At 40.4% G+C, this 25185-nt stretch overlaps 1 protein-coding gene across 1 annotated transcript in view; it reads right to left on the reverse strand.

Annotated features, from left to right (window-relative positions):
- Window positions 1–23058, reverse strand: part of SLC9A9 (solute carrier family 9 member A9) — a 507378-nt gene extending 484320 nt beyond the window's left edge. The window contains exons 1-2 of the mRNA XM_054585160.1: window positions 22762–23058; window positions 6739–6941 (exon numbers count right to left, since the gene is read on the reverse strand). Of these exons, the coding sequence (XP_054441135.1) occupies window positions 6739–6941; window positions 22762–22936 (378 nt within the window). The 5' untranslated portion in view covers window positions 22937–23058. The remainder of the gene's footprint in view (window positions 1–6738; window positions 6942–22761) is intronic.
- Between the last annotated feature and the right edge of the window lie 2127 nt (window positions 23059–25185).

Raw genomic sequence — 25185 nt, forward strand, 5'->3', positions numbered from 1 at the left:
TATCCCAAAGCAGTGGTCGACAGTGAGCTCCGCTATGCCAGCTCCCATAGTTCCTAGACAACGTGTCTGCGAGACCATTTTAAGTCTTCTGGAATTAGGCAAATGGGTGGTCAGGTGGATGAAATCCTGGTTTCCGTACATGGCCAAGGCTGCCAAGGCCTAAGAACCCTCCTCATGTGCTCAGTGACCCAAGACGACTAAAGACCAGGCTACAGTCAGGAGGCAGGAGAGATCGGGAGGTGGGTGGGCATCCCAGTTGTTTCTGTCTGTTGTGGTCTGGGGTATTTTCTAGGGCTTGATGCCAAGAATCTGAGAAGCCATTCCCTTTATTCCCACAGCCGCTTTCCCCTCACCAAATGTCGTCATGTTAGAAAGAGCACCAAACCCAGTGTTCAAATTACGCCTACATTTTCATGTCACTCTTCCTTTTCCAACCTAGAGAGAGTAGGAGAGACATCAGTGCCACCTGTGTTCAAACCACATGTCACGCCACTAGGCCACAGTCACCAACAGGCTTTACGTTATTTTGAGTAACGAAGTTTTTTATTAAGAATTAAAATTGAACAGCTGGGTAGATTCAATCCCTGCCCCTAATGAAAGTTCCAGTGATCTGTTTCCTTGGAATGCCAGTCCTACGGGGTGATGTGTGATGAAGAAGAAAGAAGTCCTCTGCCCAGCGGTCAGAATTTCCTGAGTGTTGCATGCACAGCCCTGTCCTAGAACACTGCGTGGCTTGTAGGTGCCAGGGGCTTACCCCAACTCACCCAAACATATCTGGTAAAGGAACACTGTCTAGAGTAATTTTTTAGCTCGTCTGCAGGTTCTAGCAGGGGAGTGCAGCGACTCGTATACCCTGGACTGAAGACCGGTCCTCTCCTCTAGTTGGGAAGGTTATCCTCTTTGGCCAAGTGTACAGCTTCAGGAGGGGGCACATGGATCGGTGAGGGAGGAAGGGGACACCTGCCTAGCCAGCCAGATCAGCCGAATCAACCCTGTCTAGGCTATTTCTTAATACGTGCAACCCGGACGGGTTGCCTGGGCTGCACGTTCGGAAGGCAAGCCTGCAGGAGCGGCCCGGACGCTAGCCAGAGCCTGCCTGCCTCTGCGGCCATGTTCCTGTTAGTTCTGCAGTTTCTGCATCCTCACTCCCCATTCCAAGGTGATGTCTCTTTTTTTCTCCTTCACCTGTTTCTCCTGCAACAAATATAATTTTCCCAGGGCTTTTTGTATTGACAAAATTATCTTGAATATTGGTGAAAGTAAAGAAAAAAATGACTTCTAGAAAGCTCAGGCATCTAATGTTGTTTAGCTTTGCCTTCTGCTTTGAAATTCCCTTCTTCCAGAACTCTGTGTGGCTCATTCCCCATGTCACTGAGATCTTGGCTTTAACTTTACCCCTCAGGGAGCCTTGCATGTAGGACAAATCCACTACTCTATCCACCCTCTCATTTTGCTAACTTGTCTTCATAGCACATATGTCCATCTGACATTAGAGTACAGGTGCTTATGCTAAATGATCTCTTGTCTGTCTCTTTTTTAGAAGCTAAGCTCCATGAAAGCAAGGACTTTGCTTCGTTCACCAATATATGCATAGCACCTGGAACAAGTGCCTGGCATATGATGAATTCCCAATAGAAACATATTTGTTGAATGACTATGTGAATGAAGAGACTATATTTTGTTCAATGACTAAATTAAAACCAAATGGAATGAATCATCAGGGATTACAAATCAAAACCACAATGAGATAGCACCTCACACTTGTCAGAATAACTCATTAAAAAGACAGGAGATAACAAGTGTTGACAAGGATCTGAAGGAAAGCGAACCCTCCTGCACTGTTAGTGAGAGTATAAGTTGATTCAGCCACTATGGAAAATAGTATTGAGGGTCCTCAAAAAATTAGCAGTGGAATTACCACATGATCCAGCTTGAAATGTCCACTTCTGGACATTTATTCAAAAAAATTTAAATTAAGATCTTGAAGAGATATCTGTACTCCCACATGCATTATAGTATTATTCACAAATAGCCAAGACATTAAAATAACCTCAGTGTCCATCAATGGAAAAATAAAGAAAAAAAATATATGAAGAATTCCAAAGATATACAATGATTGTTATCCAGCCATAAAAAGGAAAGAAATTCTTCCATTTTGAATAGAGTATATGGACATTGGGGATATTATGCTGAGTGGAATAACGTAAAGACAAACACTGTATGAGCCCATTTATGTTGAATCTGAAAAAACAATCCACGGAAATAGGCAAGAGACTGGTGGTGGCCAGAGGTGAGAAGTGAAAGGCTGGGGAAATGGATAAATGGAATCAAAATGTACAAACTTCCAGTTACAATGTAAGGAAGTTCTGGGAATGTTATGTACAGCATGATGACTATAGTTAGCAATACTATATTGTATATTTGAAAGTCCCTAAGAGAGTAGATCTTAAAAGTTTTCATCACAAGAAAAAAATTGTAGCTATGTGAGATGATGGATGTTAATTAAACTTATTGTGGCCATCATTTCACAATATATATATACATAGAGCAGATCATAATGTTTTATACCTTAAACTAACACAATCTTATATGTCAATTATATCTCAATAAAACTGGAAAAAAATAAAAATGCCATTATACCAATAAAAAAGTGGGAGGGATACTTAGAGTTTTGAGACATTTCTGAAATCATTTCTCAGGCTGACTTTCTGCAAAGAAAGTCGAACCGAGGTAGAAGAAAGCAACTATAACAAATCAAAAATGGTAAGCTTCTTTATTAACAACAGATCTCTTCACTTCATTTTAGGATGAAAGTAGCTAAGTCTATACAAACAACCTCATCCCACTCACTGTCAAGCTTGAGATTCACCAGGACTATCTCTGGGGTAAGAGCCAAGACTGGTCACAATATAGAAACATGAATCGTGAATCCCCATTCTCTGAGGAATGGAGGAAGAATTGATAGTATCCTTCAAATGATTCTCCAAACCCCAAGTGCTGATTTATTGTGATGCTTGCTTTTCTTGGAGTGCCTACAACAGTTTTAGAGGAAATTTCTTTCCTGTCTTTTCTTTATGCTCCCCAAAATGTCCCCGCACTAACTGCACACATTTATCCCATGGTCCAGTGACTCCGGCTGGCCACGCTGCTTCTCTTCCCACGGGAGCTTTGCCCTCCGGTCCCTGCAATTAGGATAGTTAAGGGAAGGAAAAGACTAGGAAAAAAACAAAGGGAGTTTACAAATAAATATGTAAGAATTAAGACTCTGAACCACAAAAATTCAAAATCACCATTAAAAATGTTAGACAACGGTAAAAAAATTAAGACTGATATTTTTTTAATGCTACAAATGCAAAATTATTTTTAAAAGTCATATGATTACTGTTGCTCTAAGGACTTCCTTAAAAAAAATCACTAAACTATATGCTATTATCAACACAATTGAAAATAGCTTCAGTGTGACCTATTTGCAGACTGGTAATTCTCTATATGGAAAGGACAGACAGGACAGATAACTCGGCAGTGTGACTTACTCCAAAGTAATAGCCCTTACCAGATGATAGTGTCACTTGCCACACAGGAAGTGAAGACGTGGCAAAATTTTCACTGGGTAGTTTCCTTTGACTGTTTACATTACAGTCAACTATTTTGTGAATGATAGGAAGTATAAATTTAACTATGCTGACAACTTTTTGAAAATGTACTGGGTCTGCAACATTTTTCTAGCCAAGTGACCTACTGACCCATTGAACTCAATATGGCAAAAACATCATATTGTTAAGTCAACCATAAATAAATTAATGAGTTACATTCATTCACTCACCATTTTTAAATCATACTTGTGATTTTTTCCCCCATTAACCAGCTCCTTCCCCTGACGCCTAACTTCCCCATTTCTGTCCCAGAACCTTCTGTGAACACACTGACCAGGGTGGCAGAATAAGCTGATTTCCCTTCCTCCTTGGCCCAGTGGGTTCAAACCTCATAGCATCCCCCTCCTTGCTTCTCTTCCATCTGCCCCTTGGTTACCTCCCAAGCTTAGGTCTCATCCAGCTCCTTATTTTTATTCTATAGCATGCACATGGCCTCCTAAATATTTCTTTGCTTTGTCAACATTATATCCTTCCAGGGACTACAAACAGAGAGAGCATTACTCAACCTGGCACTCAAGGGCTTCCACAATAAAGCTGTGCCCTATCTGCCTCCTGGTTCACTGGCCTTCCCTACTTCAACAGACTGAAAATGCCATGTCTTTTTTTTCTTACAATACTCTCTACCCTGCTTACCACCGTCTGGCCATGCTTTCCCCTCTGCTTGGAATGGCCCTCTTACCTCCATACCACACACTCGTCACCACCATCGGAGTCGGTCAGCTATCCTTTGAAATATTTCCTATCATCCTAACAAGATATAATATTGCCTCTTTCGAGAGTCTGTGGTGCTTGGTCCATTCCTTTGATTCCTGCCTTGTAGTATATTTATTCATTTATTCAAATGCTGCATTTTCCCTGATTTACTAATAAACTCCTTGGTACCATTCCTTATTTTAGAATTGAAACTGATAGGGCTTATTCAGTTCATTTGTGTTGAAAGGATGAATTAAAGATGGAGAAAGTTTTATCACCTGCTCTTCACAAGCAAGTTGTCAAACTTCCTATTGATATGAAATTGAGAAATGCTTAGGAGACAAGTTAGTATTCCTAAATATTACATAACAAGTAAACGTATGTAAAGCCATTGTGTAGCAGGATCTAGGTTTCAGTCAGTTAAAATTAGTTAAGCACACTTTGGATCCAAAGAACAATTTGACAAATGATTTTGAAAACACCAACTGGATAAACACAAAACAACACAATATAGTTTTATTCACATAGAAGGTTGTTTTGAGATAATCAGCTGGCTGTTCATAATGTATAGGAAAATACTGTTTTCACAAGTTTTTAAGTGAAAATATTTTTCCTTATCTAAACTTTTATCTGTATGGAGCATGCACCAAACAAAAATTTTCCTGAAATTTTTGTATAGTTATTCATGGTATAAAAGCACAGTACACTGCTGCTCATATAAATAACAACAGCTCTCATATTTTCCAGTTTTATACCTTCTTGCTGAGGGGAATTTAAGGAGCCATTAAGCGCAGTGCTGTTTCAAGCACATCAATGCCTCACCAGCGCAGGAATACATATTAGAAATGCAGAAAAAGAAATAGGTAAGAAAGCAAGGAGGGAAATAATTATGCCCCGGTACTAAACCAAAGGTAAAACTGAAGAGCATTCATTAAAATCCTATGAAACTAGTAAGGTCAGTTTTAAAAATTGTTTATTTCAAGATAGATAATTTTCTATGATCCATGTGAACAGGGAGATTCACATGGAAGAGATTATCAAAATAGCAGATCTAGAAGTTACTACTTTTTATCCCAGAAATACATTGTTTCATTTTCTTTCTTTTTTTTTTGTACTTTAATTTGCCTTCCTAACTAAGTAAGATTTAGGATAATATTATATTTAGTTTGACTTTCCTGAGCCCTCTCCAAGTGGTAGGAGGAAGTTAATCCATAAATATGTTAGTAAAAGATAATATTTTTAAAAAAACACTAAAAATTACCCATCTTGAATGAGGAAAAACAGCAGACTTCTACACCAAGTCTCTCAAAATGGACAAAAAAATGTATAATTAAAATAAATTAAATCCATGTGGGATAAAAGCAGTAAAATACACTTCCATAATAAAGGAAGTTCTCAACTCTGACCCAAGAGGGTCTGGGAAAAGTCTCATGAAATTCTTGTCCTTAGCATATACTTGTATTGTTAAACACATTCATTTATTCCAAAGACTGATCCATAACACACAAGGCACCACAAAAGGTAACTAACGGCACCTGTTTTCTGATCCCGACTCCTGAGAGCAGAAGGAAATTTTCCTTCCAACACCTGAAGTGGTTCGCAAATTTGCAATAATAAAACCATTTTTAAAAGATAAGTCATGCCAGAATTTTCCTTTTTTCTACCTAAGATTCCATAACTAAACTAATGGAGTAAAGCTCTATTGAGATTAATCTCTTGTCAGTGTACTTAAAACCAGCCAAGTGGCAGCATTTTATGTTGACAGCCAAATGCCAGCTATCCTAGATCAAGGTTTGCAAGTGCAAATTTTTTCATTCCCCCCATTCTCCTTTTGACTTAAGAGAAATTTGAACTGAGTAGCTGGCTGGTAATATATGTAATGATACTCAAAGCACACATGTGAAAACTTGAATCAAGTATCATGAAAGGCAGAGTCAGCTGAATTATAACTTTTTGCCTAATATAAATATGGCATACAAAAAATATATGAATAATTGTATTAAAAATACAGACGACTGGGCTTATAATAAGAGCATATCAAGGTGTTAACCCCTCATTCCATTAAATCACCCCAATAGTGTGGTGTTGAAAGAGGGCATATAGAGAGTCTGGCACAAATAATGCCCCTGTTTTATTACAAAATCTTTTATTATAAAATCATAAGTATGTAATTCTGCAACAAAACCATATCACACTCAAACACACCATATGACATTTTAGGTGAAATGTTCAAATTGACACTAAATTATTACACCCATATTATTACTCTACCAACCACATTCAAGCAGGCATTACTTCTGCCAGACCCTGTATATGAGTGTTAATATATTATGTATCATGGCTCATGTATGATGCAATTATTTATACAGGAAAACAGAACATGGATCCTTACCTTTTCGAGCATAGCATTGCCTTGATGAGGACTGATATTGTGCTGGCTTATTTCTCTCTTATATTTATATTCATAAACTTGGTCAGTGATGTTAACCAGCAGAGTTGATGGACTGAAGGCCAGTTTCCCACAATCATACACAGTTCCACTTTCAATATCAGTTGGTGCCGTGGCATATCGTAAGATTAATCCCATAATGAGGCCTAAAATAAAGAATAAATAATTGCACTGCAGGAACACAGTCTAAAATGTTCACTGTGGCATGTTTTTAAATATGTGTCTTGGAACTTGTAGAAGTAGTGGGAGAAAGAATTGGGCCATTGCCTGGTTTATAGAATTGTTCACTCTTTCATAGACACCAGTTCAATAGATTGTATCATTAAAATATTTGTGATGGACACTAATGCTTGAACATCAGGCATATATTCTCCCCTTTTTTTTCTTCCTAATGGACCCATACATTTTGGAGAGAAGAGTTATCCACTTTTTCTACCCACCCAAGTGCTTCAAGAAAACCTTTGCTCTGTGACAGATACCACATAATCTAATCAGTTCGGAGATGGGATTCCACTGGGGAGAGTTCTGGCTCCCTGATCAGTGTATATCTCAGGCAGTCCCATCAGACTAAAAGAAAGCACTTATGTCACTGGGGGAGCAATGTTCTTGTTCTTGTTCTCTTCCTGAGGACATGACCAAGGCAATAGATTTCCTTATTTTTTGCTTAATATCTTGTGACCTTGAGGGGATCCCGTCCAAGGACACGGTAAATATACTGAAGAAAGTAGGCCTGATACACAGACAAAACCCAGTGTTGACTTAAGTGAGCCACTGGATCAGCCTATCCTAGAGCTAGTTCTAGACCTTTTGCTATGTGACATAGCTTATTCTCTAGGTTTGCAAACAATATTGAATGAAGTTTCAGCTTACTCATAGACAAATGCATTCTAATGACTACACTCCTTTTAGTAAAGAGTGAAACCCAAGTAAAAGATCTTGGCTTTTAAATTTATAAACTCTGTTCAGATGCTCATGGTAATCTGGTCACATGAATGCTCTTAAGATTATGGATTTATTAATAAGAAAAGAGAAATTTCAGAGGACTACACATTACTCCATTTAAAATTAGATTGATGTATGTGTTTTAACATAAATCTACTCTTTTAAGATAAAGGTCACACTTTAAAACATCCAGTATTGGAGGTTTTATCACCCTCCTTTGATTCTTCTAATAACTTTTCGTTACTTAATAAAACATTTTTGGGTGTGTATTTTGTGCCAGACATTTACTAATTTAAAATAAAAATACAGTCTCAGTCCTATAGGAGCTCAAATTTGTAAAATAAAGACCCATACATAAGCAAACAATTGTAATACAATGTGATATGTGCTTTGACAGCTGGTAAGCACCCTGCATTATATGAGCATAGAGTGGAAACACTCCAAAGCCATTTGAATGATGCATAGCTTCAGATGGATCTTAAAAGGTCACACACAATTTGTCCAGGTGAGCTGTTTCAGGGAATGAGTTGGGATTCAGGCTGCACATGTGCGTGGTAGCACAAGCATAACAGTGAGGAAAGCAAGAAGCGGCCCAGGATTTATCTTCTCCAGTGTGCAAAAGAGCGGCTGAGAAGTGACTGCGTGGCCAGAAAACACGCTTCCTGGCTGTCTCGCATCTGGTTGGGTTCTCAGCAATGGAATTTAAGCAAAAGTGATATGTGCTGCTTCCGGGTCACAATATTGAAGAAGCAGGCGAGTTTTCTCTCTTTTCCCATTTATTAGATGGATAAGGAGTGAATAAAGGCACTTGCTCTGAGACACCAGGTTGGGGAAAGCCATCTACCAACCAGGAATACATGCACTGGACTCTTATGTGAATGAAAGTTAACTTCCGTTGTATAGTCACTGAAATACTAGTGTTTCTGTATTAACAGGCACTAGGATAACTTAACTAATATAACATATAAATACAGAGGGACTTAAAAACCCAATGGATTTAGGAAGTTAGTAGTGGTGTAAGGAGAGGAGAAAAATTGAGGGAGGGAGAGAGAGTAGAGGGGAGAAATTCTAGACTGTAGACCATAGTCAGGGGCTAGGTCAGCAAGGCTCCTCTCTCATGCTAAAGTTTTTAGTTTTAATCCAATGGCAATATAGAACTATTGACAGATTTTAGGCAGTAGAGTAAAACAATCAGATTTCCATTTAAGAACTACCACTTGGGCAACAAGGCAGAGAACTAATTACAGTGAGAGGCGAAAATGAAAACAGATTTCTTTCAAGAATATTTTTACTGTAGTTAATTGTCAGTATTTAGCCCATTTTTCCATAATAGTGCAAAATATTGTATCCTAACCTTTATTAGCAAGAGAAAATAAGGAATGGATATAATCTGCCATGAGTGTTTGATATGCTCTGGACGTGGGCAGCCTTCCATGAGCAGCGTCAATGACTATAGTAAGACTAGTCAGGAAAGACAAGGGAAGACACAGCACCTACCCACACTGCAAGTGCTTTAGGGCGCCTGGGTAAGAACATCACTTTCCCAAAACTTTGCCCATGAAGGATTCATTTTTCTAAAAGTTATTTGGCAGGTACCATGGATGATACCAGGCTTCTGTTTTCCACTCACGTGGGAGATAAAGAAGGGCAGCACAAGAGGCCATCCGCGTGGGGACTGACTGGAAAGAACCTGCATTAATACCATTCTCAGTTCCCACAGGGAGAGCCACTCATTTTTGCAATATGCTTTCAATTCAATAACAAGAAGTAAATATGAAGCCTCCACTTTCCCCCCTGCCAAGCAGGGAAAACAAGTAGTTGTCACAATACCTGGGACACTGTGGCTAAATTCATACAAGGCCTCAAAACCTGAGTGGCCCAGTCTGGCCCCCTGCAGCAGCCCTGCAGCTGCCTTCAAGGAGAGGTGCCCTGTGGTAAATGAAGTCAGTTGCTTGCTGCCAGAGGCCACCTGATGGAATGGCCATGAAAATGCACCTGTCAGACAGACCCCCCACTGTGAGGAGTGCAGCTGACCATGGTCTCAGCTTCTGTGCTCGGGAATCCATGCCCACATCCCCTCTGAGGCCAGCCACAGACTGAGTGAGCAGGGGTGCTAAGGCAGGGCGACGGAACTCCTCCGAAGGGCCACCCATGGCCCAGCGATGCCCAATCAGCCTTGCCCAAACTTCCTTCGAGCTGCCCTGCAAACTAAACCTTCTCCCACCAGCCTCCTTCCCTTCCCTCTCTCCACAGGCTGGGGCTGCACCGAGGTCTGACAGCTCTCCTGTCGCTCACACGCTCCCTCCCTATTTTCCTGCTAAGGTATATCCCCCAATAAATCTTTTGCACAATGAATCTCTTCCCAGCATCTGCTTCTTAGAGAATCCAAATTAACACACTGGACAAAATGCTCAGGCCCTGCTTCTGCCCAGCCCCAAAGGCGGAGAGGAATCATCATCTTGGCAGAGTGTGAGGAACCATGGGGAAGCCACCGCTTCCCATGCACCCATCTGTGCGCCTCTGCTTCAGTGGCAGTAACCCAAAAATGCCTGATGTCACAGGCCAGCCACCTACCCATAGAGCCCCTCCACTCAGCACTTTAGCCATCTGCTGACACAAATATGAAGTGTTGGGTGACCAACTCCCCGCTAATATAGGAGAGCAGGTGACAGGTAAAGTGGAATTGCCAGTAGGAAGAAAACGCTAAGAGTTGTTTTTATACTCACAAAAAAGCTACAGGATAAAGAAAGCCCCAACCATTCAGGAACAAAAGAGGGAAAGAAGAGCCTGGCTTCCATGGCCTGTAGACACGAACCACCGCTCCCACTGGTGAGTCATGAATCAGAATCCTACCTGCTCAGGAGAAAAGGAGAAACCTGGCCTGGCACAGCAATGCCACCCAGCACCCACGCGCACAGCCCTGGTCCCAGTTCATACTCCCACAAGCGTGACACTTCACTGAGCTCTTTCCCCAGCCAGCGGGTGGCATCACCTTCTCCAGACAGAACCCAAGTCCAGATGCATCCTTGGCCCCACAAGTCTGGGCATTTGAGAAGCTGGAGTAACAACAATGTGGACCCGCCCCTTCGTGAATCCCAACGTGTCTCCAACAGCATCCAGCCCGAGGATGGAGCTTCAACAATAGACCTCGTCCCTGAAGCACTCCCATTCCGCACACACCATCTCAGGTCCCATCTGCAGGGCCAGGCTCTGATATAGCCTGTCTCTGAGCTCCCTCGTCTTTGAGATCTTAACAGCACTCACAGCGGGAACCACGCCCCTGAGGGCCTGATTCTATAAAGACGCATTGTTTAGCATTGCTGTGCAGACCTTGGCTGTGTCTCCCCACTAGACAAAGAAACTGCTCGGGCAGACACTCTATGCTGTTCTTCTCTTTCCTCTAGAAAAAGCTAAACACTTAAGGTAGAATTATAACCCAACTTTCTCCAAGTTCACAAACTCCCTTGGAGTCAAGAAGAATAGATCCTTTGAGTGTGTGTAGTTAGGCAGTGACCAATATTTGAAAATGTCCTTTGTGAGGAAGATCACACCCAATGCTGTGATGCTCCCATCCTTAAAGGGCTTGCCACGTAGCTGTCTTAGGAGCTGCCTGACAGGCAGCGACAAGGTGATGTTATGGGATGGGGAGGAGGGAGGGAGGGATGATGGGGAACTGGCCTCACCAGCACTCTGACAGAGAGGCTTTGAGAAACACGAGCCTTGCCCTTCTGGACCAGCTCTCACTTCATGGCCACAGCGGAAACTTGAAAAAACTCTACTCCCACCCTCCTCATGCTTTCACACCACATACACACAAGGTATTGCTCTGGGACTGCGAGAGTTACTGAAACAAATAAAATATGGCTTTGATCCTAAAATATTAAAATATTCTAATGCTACCATCCCTTTTCCTCTTGCTGAATCCTGTGATCCTGACTTCCGGGAAGAATAAAGTACAAGGCCGTACTAAGTCTCCTCGTATACTAAGCCTGCAGTTCAAAACTAATTCCCCATAGAATGGACAGTCATTCATGATGATATGAAGCATCTTCCTAAAGGGGTTTTCTGAGAGGAATACAGGTGGGGATTTCCTTAAATACGTAATGATATTTAATAGTAATTATATTTATAATTACTGAAACAGATTTCAAAAAGGTTTTTAAAACATAGAGTGTTAAAATCTCTGGCTCTGTTGAAAACTTGTGGGACAGACACTCCCACGGGCGGTCTCCTGGGGCACCCTCTACCTTCGCTCTTTTGGTGCGGGAGCGCAGCTGGCCTGGAGCCGCAGGGGCCCGCTGGACGCAGGCATCTAAGCACATTCTTATGGACGTGTGTTTTTAAATCCACATGACACTGGAGAGAATTAGGAGGGTAGCGCGAATGGTGCTTAATACATGAAGACTGTGGAAGAACTGGGTCTTGCAGTCCTTTCACTCTAGGCATTCAGTGGCTACCAAGCATGAACTAAATATAGAGGAGGCATTCTCCCTTACCAAAACAAGACGATAACTCCTCAAACTATTGACACGTAATACTATATTTCAACTTCATTAGTATGTCAGACACCATTGATTGTCCACCCACCACCCATCCCTCTTTTGTCCCAACAAAGCCCCGACCTGCGCAGCTGTCCAGCGCTCCCCATGTGCTAGGATAAGAGGACCCCATTTCCAGGTCCTAGGGTGTTCTCATTCCCCTTGCCAATAATTGGTTCTACAATAACCTGTGACCTGATTCCAATAAGAAAAATCAAAGAAAGCAGAGCCTCTTAGGGAGAAAGGGGAAGAGATGGCTCTCTTCTTCCTCAGGATAATCCCTCTCACTGCCGGCCTCATGCTGAAGTCAGCATGAGACACATGGAATGGAGAAAAGGAAAGAACTAGGGTCCTTGCTGACAAGAGCAGGCATGGAATCAGCCACCTCTGAAGGCTATCCTTCTGTGGACTTCTAGTCATAGGAGATAATAAATGTCTTTATTGCTTAACTCTTATCACTCAGGGTTTCTGTTACTATCAACTGAATGCATCTTAACAGAAACATTTTTATTTTTTTTTTAAACAAGTGAATGTACAAAGACCTAAGGAGTGCTAAAGGAAAGACCAACTCTCCACCCAGCAAAGTGTTAGGAAAGGCTTCACAGAGGAGGTGCTTAAGGATGTGTAAGAGTTCACCAGGGCACAGTGAGAACAGGGGATAGGCTTTCTAGGGAGAAGTATATGAAAGTTAATGAGCACAGTGCTAATGAGGCATGTCAAGCAGCTTGGTATGGCTTGCGAGGCAGCTGAGACGTAGGCCCCCAGCATAGCTGAGGAGCAGAGGGTGTCCAAGAAGGAGAGAGTATTGGCAAGAAGGTCTTGTGGAAAACATGAGTGAGTTCTCTGTTGGCAAGCAGATTTGCTCTGTTTTGGAGCACAGGAAACTGCATTTGGAGACAATTATCTGAAGGGGAAAAAAAGAACTGCAATACAGTGAAGACAAGGAGAGGAAGTTAATATCGGAAGTTATTTCTATTTACATGAGGAAGAATTTAACAAAGGAATTTGAGTAGAGGAGTTTCAATATGACAGGAATAAAATAAAGTCTAAGGAAGAGTGTTTTTTACCACTATTAGGACTTTTTACAGTGGGAATCTGTGATGTTACTTCAGTCAGTCAGATTAAAAAAAAATATGAACTAAGGGTTCAAATGTGGGATGGAGAAGGAAAGGGTATGACAAATATAGGGTCTGGCACAAATAACTTCCCTTTTTATCACAAAAACTTTCATTACAAAATCATAAGCATGTAATTCTAGAATCACACTCAAGCACACCATATAACATTTTAGGTGAAATGTTCAAATTAAAACTATAAATTATTACACCCATATTACTACCCTACCAACCACACTCAAGCAGGTGTTACTTCTGCTGGGCCCTGTCTTCTAAGAAAGCTGAATCAGTGCACACCACTTAACTCTCCCTAGGACAGTGGTCACAGATATGAAACTTTAAATAGCATCTCCACAATTTTTAACTTTTTACTTAATATTTGTCTACATTCCCCATCTTATCAAAGCTTTGTCAGACAGCTGATATAGTGAGGTAATACGGGTTTGAATTTCAAATGCTAAGTGCATTTCCTAACATTTTCCCTTTCAGCAGTTTAGTTTTACCCTGAGATTAGTCAGGCATAGGAAGTAAAAATATGTAATGCCAGCTGGTCATTTGGGTCTTTTGTTCTTTCTCTGCCTATCCCCCTCAACTTTGTAAATTCAAAGGACTAAAGGAAAGTGTCAGTGTTCCTAAAAGGATACAATTTATTGCTTTTTGCTGGCTCTCTGACAACTTGTTTTGGTGATGAAAAGATCCCAAAAAGGTTTCAGAACAGATCTGAAGCACCTGCCAGCAGGAGTTTTCCACAGTATCTGAAGATGGGAGGTGGTCCGTGAGGCTGGTCCACCTGGAATGTTTCATTCACAGCTTTGTTTTGTTTTTTAAGATTTTATTTATTTATTTTTAGAAAGAAGGGAAGGGAGGGAGAAAGAGAGGGAGAAAAACATCAATGTGTGAGAGAAACATTGATTGGTCTCCTCTCGCACATGTCCCCACTGGGGATTGGGCCAAAACCCAGGCATATACCCTGACAGGGAATTGAACTGGCAACCCCTTACCCCATAAGATGACACTCAGTCAACTGAACCATGCTGACCAGGGCTCATTCACAATTTTAATTTTCTTGGAGGACAGGCACATACAGAAGATGACAGAAAGTCCCAACCATCAGATTTTCTGCCATGGTAGGGTGCCCAATGTTCTCCCCCATCCTTGCTGCAGAGCAACACACACATGCAAACATACATGCACACATGGATACAGCATATAGAAACATACAGACATCACACACACATGCACAAGCACACATATACAACATATACAAACACAGAGAGACACAAACATACACCACACACAACACAAACACACATAGACACAAATACATATGCACACATACACAGACATATACACAGAGACACTTCACAAGACTCTGGCATGTCTGTCACAGCATTATGGGTAACTTCTCTCTGGAAATTATCTCAGACACTAACTTATACATAGCCAACATTTCCTTGCAACTGTCTTAAGAATTTTATGGAAGAAATATATAGAGATCTCTAACTAGATACATACTGACTAACGCAAAATGATTTCTTTATAATGTTTACATGAAAAGTCTATCTTTTTCCAAACCAGAATTGGGAACATTAGAAAGTATTGTAAATAGTAAAAAAGGGATGAACAAATAAGATGGTCTCCCAAACCCCCTCTTTACTACAGGAGAGTAATGAAATGAGGAAGAGAAAAGATAGGGGAAAACAGAGGAGACAAAACTAGGAACTGTATGTTCAATTTCATTTCCCTAGTGAAGTAGTGCTCACACTTTAGTGCATTAGAACCCTCTGGAAGGTTGTTAAAATGCAGGTTGTTAGCCCCTAGTCGGTCTGGGTTGGGACCTACACATCTACGTTTCTCAGGTGATCTGAGGCTGCAAGTCCAGTGGCCACACTGTGAGAAGCCTCTAAGACAAGAGTTCCTACCAATCCAAGTACCTTGCCAGTTAAACTCCATCAAAATCCATGCCCTCTCAGGTTCATGTATGCAGGTTTCACAAAGCCTGGAGAGCCCACAGGTATGATTAATGATTCTACCTTCAGTCTCTTCCAAAAGCTCCACTCAATTAAACTAACATGATGAAAGCCTGTACTGCATGATCCACATGAATAAGACACAGTCCCTTCTCAAGCTATTCAGTACCTTCCACAACCAGTCTGACAACTTACAAGCATATAAAACCAGAGTGACTGTGCACTTGCAACACTTCTTTCCTTGACGCTGGGGCAGACTCATCACTCTCCCCAGGACATTTCAACCCAGCCACTTGGCATGGACATGCTCCCACTGTCTTTCCCATGCTGGGCTTTTTGCAATGGATGGCATACCATTCCTGAAGCTTCAAGGTACAAGAAAAAGTTAACTACCCTGCCTCCCGTCCCCAGCCTTTCCTTATTCCTGGCTTCATGAGACAGTTACATATCAAGAGCAGACGTTGATGAGAGGACAACAGTGCCCAAAATTTGAGAGCACTAGCTTTCAAAACTGGCGTTCTTAACCATTATACTTTGCAGTTTTGGCCACGCCATAAATTTTCTGAGTTTCTATGTCCTCACATGCAAACTAAAGATCATCCTGCATACTTTGCACAGATGTTGTAAGGATTAGCAATCATATATGTATGCAGCTATTAGATCTCAATCTCTTTCTTCTGGAAGTACCTGGCAGAAGGTAGGCATTTATTAAATAACAGCAACTCTTCTAGGGCTAGATGTGGGGCATAGGTGAAAGAACATGGCTTTTATGGTCCTGGGTTTGAAGCTCTGCCCTAATGGTTACAAGCAAGTTACTTTTTTGGCTGAATGTCAGCTTCCTCATTTGTAACATGAAAATGACAATACCCTCCTCTTCCATCACACATGCATACAGGATCACAGCCAGGTTTGTGATACCTGGTGGCAGCACAGAGCCAAACTGCCAAGGCTTGAGTCCCAGATGGGGCATTTAGATCTGTGTGACCTTAGGCAACTTATTTAATTTTTTGGTGCCTCAGTTCCCCCCCATAAAAATGGTTTTGTGAAGATTAAATAAGTTAACATATATAAAGTTCTTCTGACAGTATAGTTCACATTATAAATGTTATTTGTTAGCTACTGTTACTATTATAAATAATTTTGATATAATAGATGTTTAGCAAATGTTAGCTCTTCATGTCCCCACTTCACTAGCCACATACTTTGAATTAAGTTCAGATTATATATTATATCTGTAAGTAGTTTGAATCATACATTCTATTTCCTTGATGTGCAAAGTCCTCCCATTTAGGACTCTGAGAGCAGATCCCTTGAGGCCCCACTGTCCTTGGCTCAAAGGGCTTCCCCTGTAGCTCCTTAGGGAACAGCTCAGAAGCACAGCAGAATGTGGAGAAGGTCACTTTCCTACAATTAACTTCTACAAACCTGAAGAGAGTAACATGCCTTTGACTTTTCCACTTCTTCAACTTTTCTTTGGCTAACACTTTACAGCATGGAAAGCTTTGTCTTCATCATCTCTGAAGGTCCTTTAAATCAATCTTTTTATGCCAAAAAGGAGAACGCGTTTAGTTCATTGGGCTCTTAATCCTAATTATCTTTCCTGCTGAGCCCTTTAAATGAAAGCAAAGTCACTCAGATTTTTTTAAATTGACTTTTTAGCCATTTAAAAAAAAGATTTTATTTATTTACTTTTGAAGAGAGAGGAAGGGAGGGAGAAAAAGAAGGAGAGAAACTTCGATAGATTGCCTCTTGTACACATCCTAACCAGGGACCACACCTGCAACCTGGCACGTGCCCTCACCGGGAATTCCACCAGCGCCCCTTCCTTCTGCAGACAACGCCCAACCAGCTGAGCCACAGGGGTCAGGGTTCATTTGGATTTTCATGTGACAGGCTCCACCAAGCCCTGAATCCACAGGCCGCCCGCACTGCTCTGCTCTCGTGAGACAACTTCCTCTCTTCATCTCACTGAGAACAATTCAGCGGGATTGACTGAACACTCACTACAGAATCAGAGCTGGACCAGAAGAAGTGAGAGTGGTTTAATAACACCAGCTAAACTCTTGCCTGGAAAAATAGACTGAGTTACCACATGCTGATGGGGTTCTGGGAGGAAACTGGCCTGAGATGGAGTGGCTGAGAGAGGCCTGAGGGCTGAAGGCAGTCCTGGTTTAAATTTTGAAAGACGTTTGCACTTGCAAGAGAGCTTAGTGATACCTATTTCCTTTCTTCCTCATTTTACAGATGAGATAAGTAAGGCCAGAGGCTAATTCACTTGCTGAAGTAATGCATCTAGCTCCAGAAAAAAAAAAATCATTATGTAAAAACCTCAAATTCCTAACAGAGGATCTAATGTGCCCTCCGTAAGACATGCACATTCGAACTGTAAAAAACACTTTGAGGAGGACCTTCCCAAGCAGCGGGAAGGGCAAGAAGAGGTCTAAACTTGCCCAATGGGCCTGGTGGTCGAGGATGGCAAGGCTAGGCTGGGGCAGAGAAAATGAGTCAGCAAGGGAGGGCCACACCATGTCCACCTGCCCAATTTTGTCCTGGGGAAGCTCTGAGCAGTGCTAAGTTGAAATTGATATCTTAGGACTTTTTTTTTTTAAAGAAAGATAGGCTTTAAAACCTTGCTGATTCACTATGTGACGATACTTTCTTTACATCTTGAAAAACATGCTGCTGAATGAACTAAATTTGTCCTCTTAAAGTGGTAAGTATACTCTTAAGGATTAGATGTAATTTAATCATTTGATATGACATAGTTTAATGAATTAAAAATCTAAGCTTTGTGGCTTAAAATTTCATTTCTGCTCATTAAATAATGAGCAAAACTTCCACATGAGTTCAGAGGCCATGTCATATACTGTAAGGCCGTAAAATGAAAGGTAGAATGCTAAGAGGTTTAAATTGTTCTGTCCCTAAGTGCAGATCCCAGCCCTCAAGTACATGGCATTATGAATGTCCTATAAAGTATGGGATCTCCCAGCGATGTGTAATGGAACTCTTTATGCTCTCAGGAAATGAGCAATTTTTCTTTTAGGAACAAGAGCAGGGCATACAGAGCCCTAAGTGAGCAGCGCTAAGTGCACCAGCTGTTGTCAATCAATACTTTGACCATTAATAGTCATTTAAGCTTTTAGTCCAATTTAAATGAATACCACCATGGTGTATATTTTAAACTAGTTACGGACTCTAATACTTCAATTGTGAAATAATGAGAGCCACGGAATGTCATAAGACAAAATTACTCATTTGCATTCCGGGTGAGGCAGAAGTATTGTGAGAATGCTGCCGCCAATTTTAAAAAGCCACCTGTGGCCCTTAATACCCAGAGAAAAGCTATTGTTCCTAATGTGGATTATTTATATTTGGAGTAGCAGATTTATCTCCAAAGAACAGAGTCAAATTAAACAACACATATTTTAAGGTTAACAAGTTGGAAATTGTGTCTAACAATAAGTAAAAAAGCAGTTAAATGATTGTTTTTTTCTCTCATTTTTCTTTAACTGCTCATTTTCTAAGGCCCTTTTTTAGAGTGTTTTGATTTGATTCTCTGGCATACTGATAAAATGCATCAATATCTATTACATCTGCTGAAGGATATTTGAAATGTAGCAACAGAATACCAGCAGAAAGACAATTGGCAGATGGGGCTGAGGTATTATAGGAAATTCAGTGTTTTAGAAAAATACTTATGGCTCTTGATACAAAGGAAAATGGCACATTACACCAAAAGATGGTGAGAGCAAGAGCAGTATGCAGTCTAGTAGAGGAACTCTTAGCCAAATTCTTTGGTAAGCATTAGGTACAGAACTGCAAAATCTTAGAAGACCTTTCACTATACATATCTATGTGTAGCACGGAGATGAGTGAGGTATACTTTACTCTCAAATATTTATCTCCTTAAAAAATTTCTTTTAGGTTTAAAACTTAACCATAGTTTTGTATTTTTACTTCTCCATTGATTATCCTCATAATCCTGGCAGGACTCCAGCAAGAACCATGGGTTCCATCTTTGATGATAAAGTAGTGTTTTATATAGTCTTGTCCTGAAATTTTACTCTTGGATTTCCTAGACAATAGAATCTGTATCTGACTAATCCTGAAAGCATAAACAATATGAGGATGCATCTGAATCTCTCTCTAGCCTCTCTTCAGGATGGTCATTGAGAGAATTGACTTATTGGAAAATACTTTTCGCATCTCTTAGAGATAGGAGGTTGAATCCCAGCTCAGCGGCTAACTATTTACCTAAACTTCACCTCTATAAGTCTTTGTTTTCTCTCCTGTGAAATGAGGATGTTGGACTTATGCTTTCTAAGGCTACTTCCTAATCTATGAATTTCAAATTTATTTATAGCTACTGAGAAATTTACCCACTTGGTATCTCCTTTCCCCATATCATTTAGAAGTGTTAGAAAATCCTATCTCATTCCTTTGTTGTAGTTTCAGACTATTTTATTACGTCAATGACACAAACTCCCTAATAAAAGTTGAGATATAACATTTATATCATCCCTAGGGAAGAAATATGAGAAGCCACTAATACCATCCATATGGACTATTTTCAGAGACTATCAGTGAGAGCTCCTTTAGGATGAACATGAACTTATTAGACACGTGGATGAGTAAAAGTATACAGACCCTGGCATGAGCAGCTAGCTATTCAGTTTATGGGAAGTTACTTCACTTCTTTGAGATTCATACAGATTCTTCCTCTGTATAATGAGAGGGCTGGTGAAAATAACCTCTAGGATACCCTTAAGTTTCAACCACTTCAACTCTATGCCAACAAAAAATGTTAAATAATACTAAAATAAAAATCTTGTCATTGATTGCTACAGTTCAAGACAACTCAAGAATAATCAAAGTTCTAGTAGTGGAATAGTAATGTCCTCATAATTTTATAATCCTTTTACATTGCACTATTTCAGAAATGCTTTCAATAACTTTCACATTAAAAAATCATGCAAGAAAAAAATTGTGAAAAGATAAAAATCAGACAGCTCAACTTCATCCAACTCTCATAAACTTTAAGCCTAAACTGCCCTAACAATATCAATTTAGAGAAATGTTGTTTCAACTGTTATGCAATGTGCTAATATTTTATAACTTCAACACCAACTTAAAAGTATGTCATGGAGTTTTTGAAGATTAAAAGCAATCTGAAATTTTTCAGGGTCAAAATAAAAATTGCATCTATTTGTTGTGAGTATTAAGTATATTCTAATCTTAGTAAGTCTCCAAAGTTAATCAAAAGTTTTATTAAACAGTATCTCTGGCATATTGGGTTGGCCAAAAAGGCTGTTATGTTTTTTTCCATATGATGGCTCTAGTAGCACTTTGTTGTCTTTAACTTCACTCAAAACAATTCTGTTAGATTGTATTGTGACAGCTGTCTTATCAGCATGGATTTTTTAAAACTCTTATCAAAATTGATGAATTTTGTGAAGCCATTTTAATATTGCAGACGAAAGAAGATATGCAACATTTTTGGCATATTATGCTTTATTTTTTTCCAAGAAAAGTAAAAATGCACCTGAAAAGCAAAAAATAAAATAAATAAATAAAAAATATTTGTGCTGTGTATGCAGAAGGTGCTGTGACTGATTGAGTATGTAAAAAGTGGTTTGCAAAATTCCTTGATACTATTGACATCTTGGCCAAATAATTCTTTGCTGTGGGGCTGTCTTATGCATTGAAAGTCATTTAGCACCACCCTTGGCCTCTCCCCACTAGGAGCCAATAGCAGGAGAACCAACACCCTCAAAATCTCCAAAGCAATAAAGTTATTGGCAAAAATGAAATGTGCCTTATATTTTATGGAAAAAATGTAACAGACTTTTTGGCCAAACCAGTAGATAAGGTGAAATTGATAAGTGAGTCATGGTTCAATTAAATTCAGGCCTGTGAAGAAATCTTTCCCTCTAATAAAGATTTGTAATTTTAAAATCTGTATTGTTTTGCTAAACCACATATAGTCCTTTAATTTAATGCCAAGAATTACATTGTTTCTGGCTTCTCAATTTATATTCCATATTCTCATTGATTATTTATTAGCCAACTCAAGAAAAAGATCCTGGACCATCAATGATAGAGAAGGGCAAAAGTGACTGGAGCTCCTGGCTTGACATCTGACAACATCACTTCCTTTCTGTTTGCTTATTTCTCTTCAACCTGATTGTGATTTTTTCCCCCTCAAGTAAGAGGTCTGTTATGTGATTTAAGACCCTCAATACAAAGAAATTTAACTCTGCGCTCTGAATGGGTCAGCTTATCAGCTTCCTGAAAGGAATTACACTGCTTAGCCTGGGATTTCTGCCTCCTGCTAAGGTGTCTCACAGTGGGATCCAGTCAGGCAAGGCAGTTCTCCGGGTCTCCACTCATGACTATACCTGGGTATCGTCAGGACATTGTGTGGTTAGCACATATAATGTACATCGATCCCCTTCCCTGAACCTCAGCCATATTAAAGGCTTCAGGGCTTCCAAAATGAGGGAAGTGAAATATAGTAAAACTATACTCTTTGCTATGAATTGTAGCAATGCTTCACCTGTTTCCATTGTGTTCAAAGTTCTATTCATTATTGGGCTGAGATAAAAGTGGCGAAGTGAACCATTTTATCAATAAGGTCAGTTTTAAAACCACTGGTGCCTTGGATTTTACTTTAAAAAGATGAGGGCACAGCCAGGATAATCTCTGTCACATTTAGTTCTGAAAGGAATGACATTGTAGGTTACACAGGGGGAGCAACACTTTGAGAGTGTAAAATATTAAACAAATTCATTTCCACACACCCCTCAAAAGATACATAGCAAATAATACTAATAAGGACAATAATTACAAATTAGAAAGTCTAAAATCAGGCTAAGAAATAAAAAGGACTGTATAAAGAAGCTCTTGTATATTAGAAGATAAAACATTGCTCCTATAATTAAAATGGACTTGGAGACACTTATTCCAATATGAGTGATGGGGTATGTTTCTGCAAGTTTTCTTCTTGAAAACTAGTTGACTTAAGAGGATTCCCTTCTGACATTTTTGTGATGTTACTTCTAACGCCCCTAGGTTCCTCCTGTGACCGCAGACATCCTTCCCAGTGTCTATCATTATAAACAGCCCCAGGCTCGTTCCTCTCATGACGATGCCCCTGCATCTGTCAACAGACTGGAGATGTCGGCCTGAGAACATGATTGTGACATTTATGGGGTGACAAGGCAACTTCCCGCAGCTCACCTGCAAAGGGATGAGCGTTCCTCATGCCGCAGCACCTTTCACCAAGCTAACGACTTTCAGTGGGCACCTTTTTCTCCAGTTTCGGTACTTTGCCATCTGAGCACGAGTCTCTAGTTTCCCAAGCAACAAGTTTCCCATCAACCCTGTAATGCCTGCACTTACCATACACCATCGCTCCTCCAGTCTCATGCAAGAAGCGAAAACGATGATTTTTAAATAACCAGATGGTCAGAATGGTAAGGATGAGCAGGAAATTGAAGACGAGCAGCTCCACCGCTCCCTGGTGTTGAAACTGATACTCATCCTTCCCTGCCAGGAGTCTCTGATGCCCCTCCATCCTCGGCTCCTTAGGAGTCCGTAGATAAAACCCAAAAGGGCTATTTTGTCAGATTCCCCTATGACAGGCTGGCTGCCTGAGGATTTCAAAGTACACACTGCTACTTAAGTTGCCACTTAGAGCATTCTGCCTGGCTTGGCGTTCTCACGGCGGCTTCTCATTTCAACTTCCTGTTTCTCCCTTAAAGCAGCCCTGTCGCTTTTCAAACTCCAGTGCAGTTTCACCGTGGCTCTCACTGTCTTAAAATAATTACCTCCACGAAATTACATTCCAAGCGGGACAAGCCTCCAAGCAAGGATTCTGCAATCTTCAGTCATGATCAGATCGTTTCAAACAAGCCTACTTTAGCTGCACGACTGGGGAATTGTAGATAATAAAACAGATCACCTGACATCAGCAACATTTCTAAATTCAGAAAGACAATTGCTGAATTATAACCTCTCTCACATGCGAGATTTTCCCCCCCCACCAAACAAAGACTGCCAGTGTGATGGGCGTTGCTAGCTCTAGTTTGAGCTATAATGGTTTTACAGGGATTTTTGTTTTTAAATCAAAAAGCAAGAAACAATTTAGTGTATGACTCTCTCTTTGTTTGAGTTTATATAACAGGTAGTCACAAGAGAAGCATTTAAACTCTGAATCAAGTGTTCTTCATTTAGCAAGAATAAATGAAAGCAAAAAGACAAAAAGAAATTGTCTGTATCTCTACAACTGAGCTGTTCAGATGTGTTAAGTCAAAAACCAAAAGAAACTAAACAGACAGCCGTCCTCAGTAGTCACATACCCGGTTTTTCTCTGCAGAGCTTCTGGCCCAGACATTCAGGGGCCACAGAAATCCGCGGCATAGGACAACTTCCTCTCTGCTGTGGCAAAACAATGTGATTCCCTGAGGAAAAATCTTCCATCCTCAAGGAAAGCTCCAGCATCATAGGGCTCAGACCTTAACAGTAGCAATTCTTCAGATGTGGCAGGTTGGTTCAGTTTGAATTCCTATTTTTATGCTTTTTAAAAAAGTTCAAGACAATATGCCATGGGCCTTGCTGCTTACTTAACAATTGTTATGATTTGTTTGCTTTATTGGTCCTAGAATGCAATTCCTAACATCCCAGGATGAAGTGAGGTTTTTCATCATTTCATGGAATAATTATAACTCTGGAGTATTAATCATCTAGCATCCCCATACTTGACAGGATTAATATTCAATTTACACAGTATAAATGATTCATTGAGTAGGATGAGTCCAAAAATTCTTCGAAGGGTCTTGTCACCAATAGCTAGAGGTCAAACATGCAACATATTGGGATCTAACTAGCTCCTCAATAGCAGGTTCACCCACAGAGAAAGTCTATCAGGCACTCCATCTAAACTCTGCTGTTTCAGCTCCTTTGCCTTCTGCAGCGTTAGAAGCTATTTCCTCTCTGGGTTGAACTCGGCGGGGGTATTTATGTGGGCTGCAGATGTTTTTTAACATTCTGCCCTTTTTGGCAGGCATATCTGTGATGACTAATATTCAAACTGTTTTGAAATCTGTCAGCTAATGCTTGCAAGCACTTCATGAAGCTTTGCTAGCAGGTTCTACCTTTATAATTTTGCAACCCCACAAGTCTAGACTCAAGTTGTTAGATTTACAAGATAACTCAAATTTCAAACCCAGCAATACCCTGTCTTTTTTTGCAGGGGGAGGGGAAATTCATCATATAATTATTTTGGTTTCTTTTAATAATGATGAGTAGTCCATTCACATAGAACAAATTTTCTTGTGTTGTCTTATTATGACATCTAATTTCACTTTCTTAGGCAATGAGCATCTCAGTGAAAGGATTAAAGGACTGTAAAATGTTTTGATAGAGTCTTACATTGTTTTTAAAAGCCCTAACTTTGATGTCAACATATTCAAATAAGTATATTTCTTATAAAAATAATACACACAACTTCTCTAGGGAAAAAAAACTGGTAAGCTCTGGCACCCTGGGTCTTTTTTCCCATGTGGCCACAATCTGCTGGAGCTGAGTAGTTGCAGCTCCTTTACACCCGGTTTGCCTCAGATCCCCTCTCGCTTGTTCATCCCAGCATACTTGTTCGCTTTCCCTGCCCAGCCCCCGGCAGTCAGTCTTCTGTATCAGTGGCCCCTGGCTTATCCCAGAAGTGGGATGCATTCACTATCCCATTGTCCACTCATGATGCTGCTTAATATTAGAAAGGACAGCTGAGAAGAGAAAAGGGATGAGGAAACTCCTCCCATTCTTTTC

Source organism: Pteronotus mesoamericanus, unplaced genomic scaffold (assembly GCF_021234165.1).
Source record: "Pteronotus mesoamericanus isolate MK-2021 breed Mesoamerican mustached bat unplaced genomic scaffold, CSHL_Meso_final contig_82, whole genome shotgun sequence".
NCBI lineage: Eukaryota > Metazoa > Chordata > Mammalia > Chiroptera > Mormoopidae > Pteronotus > Pteronotus mesoamericanus.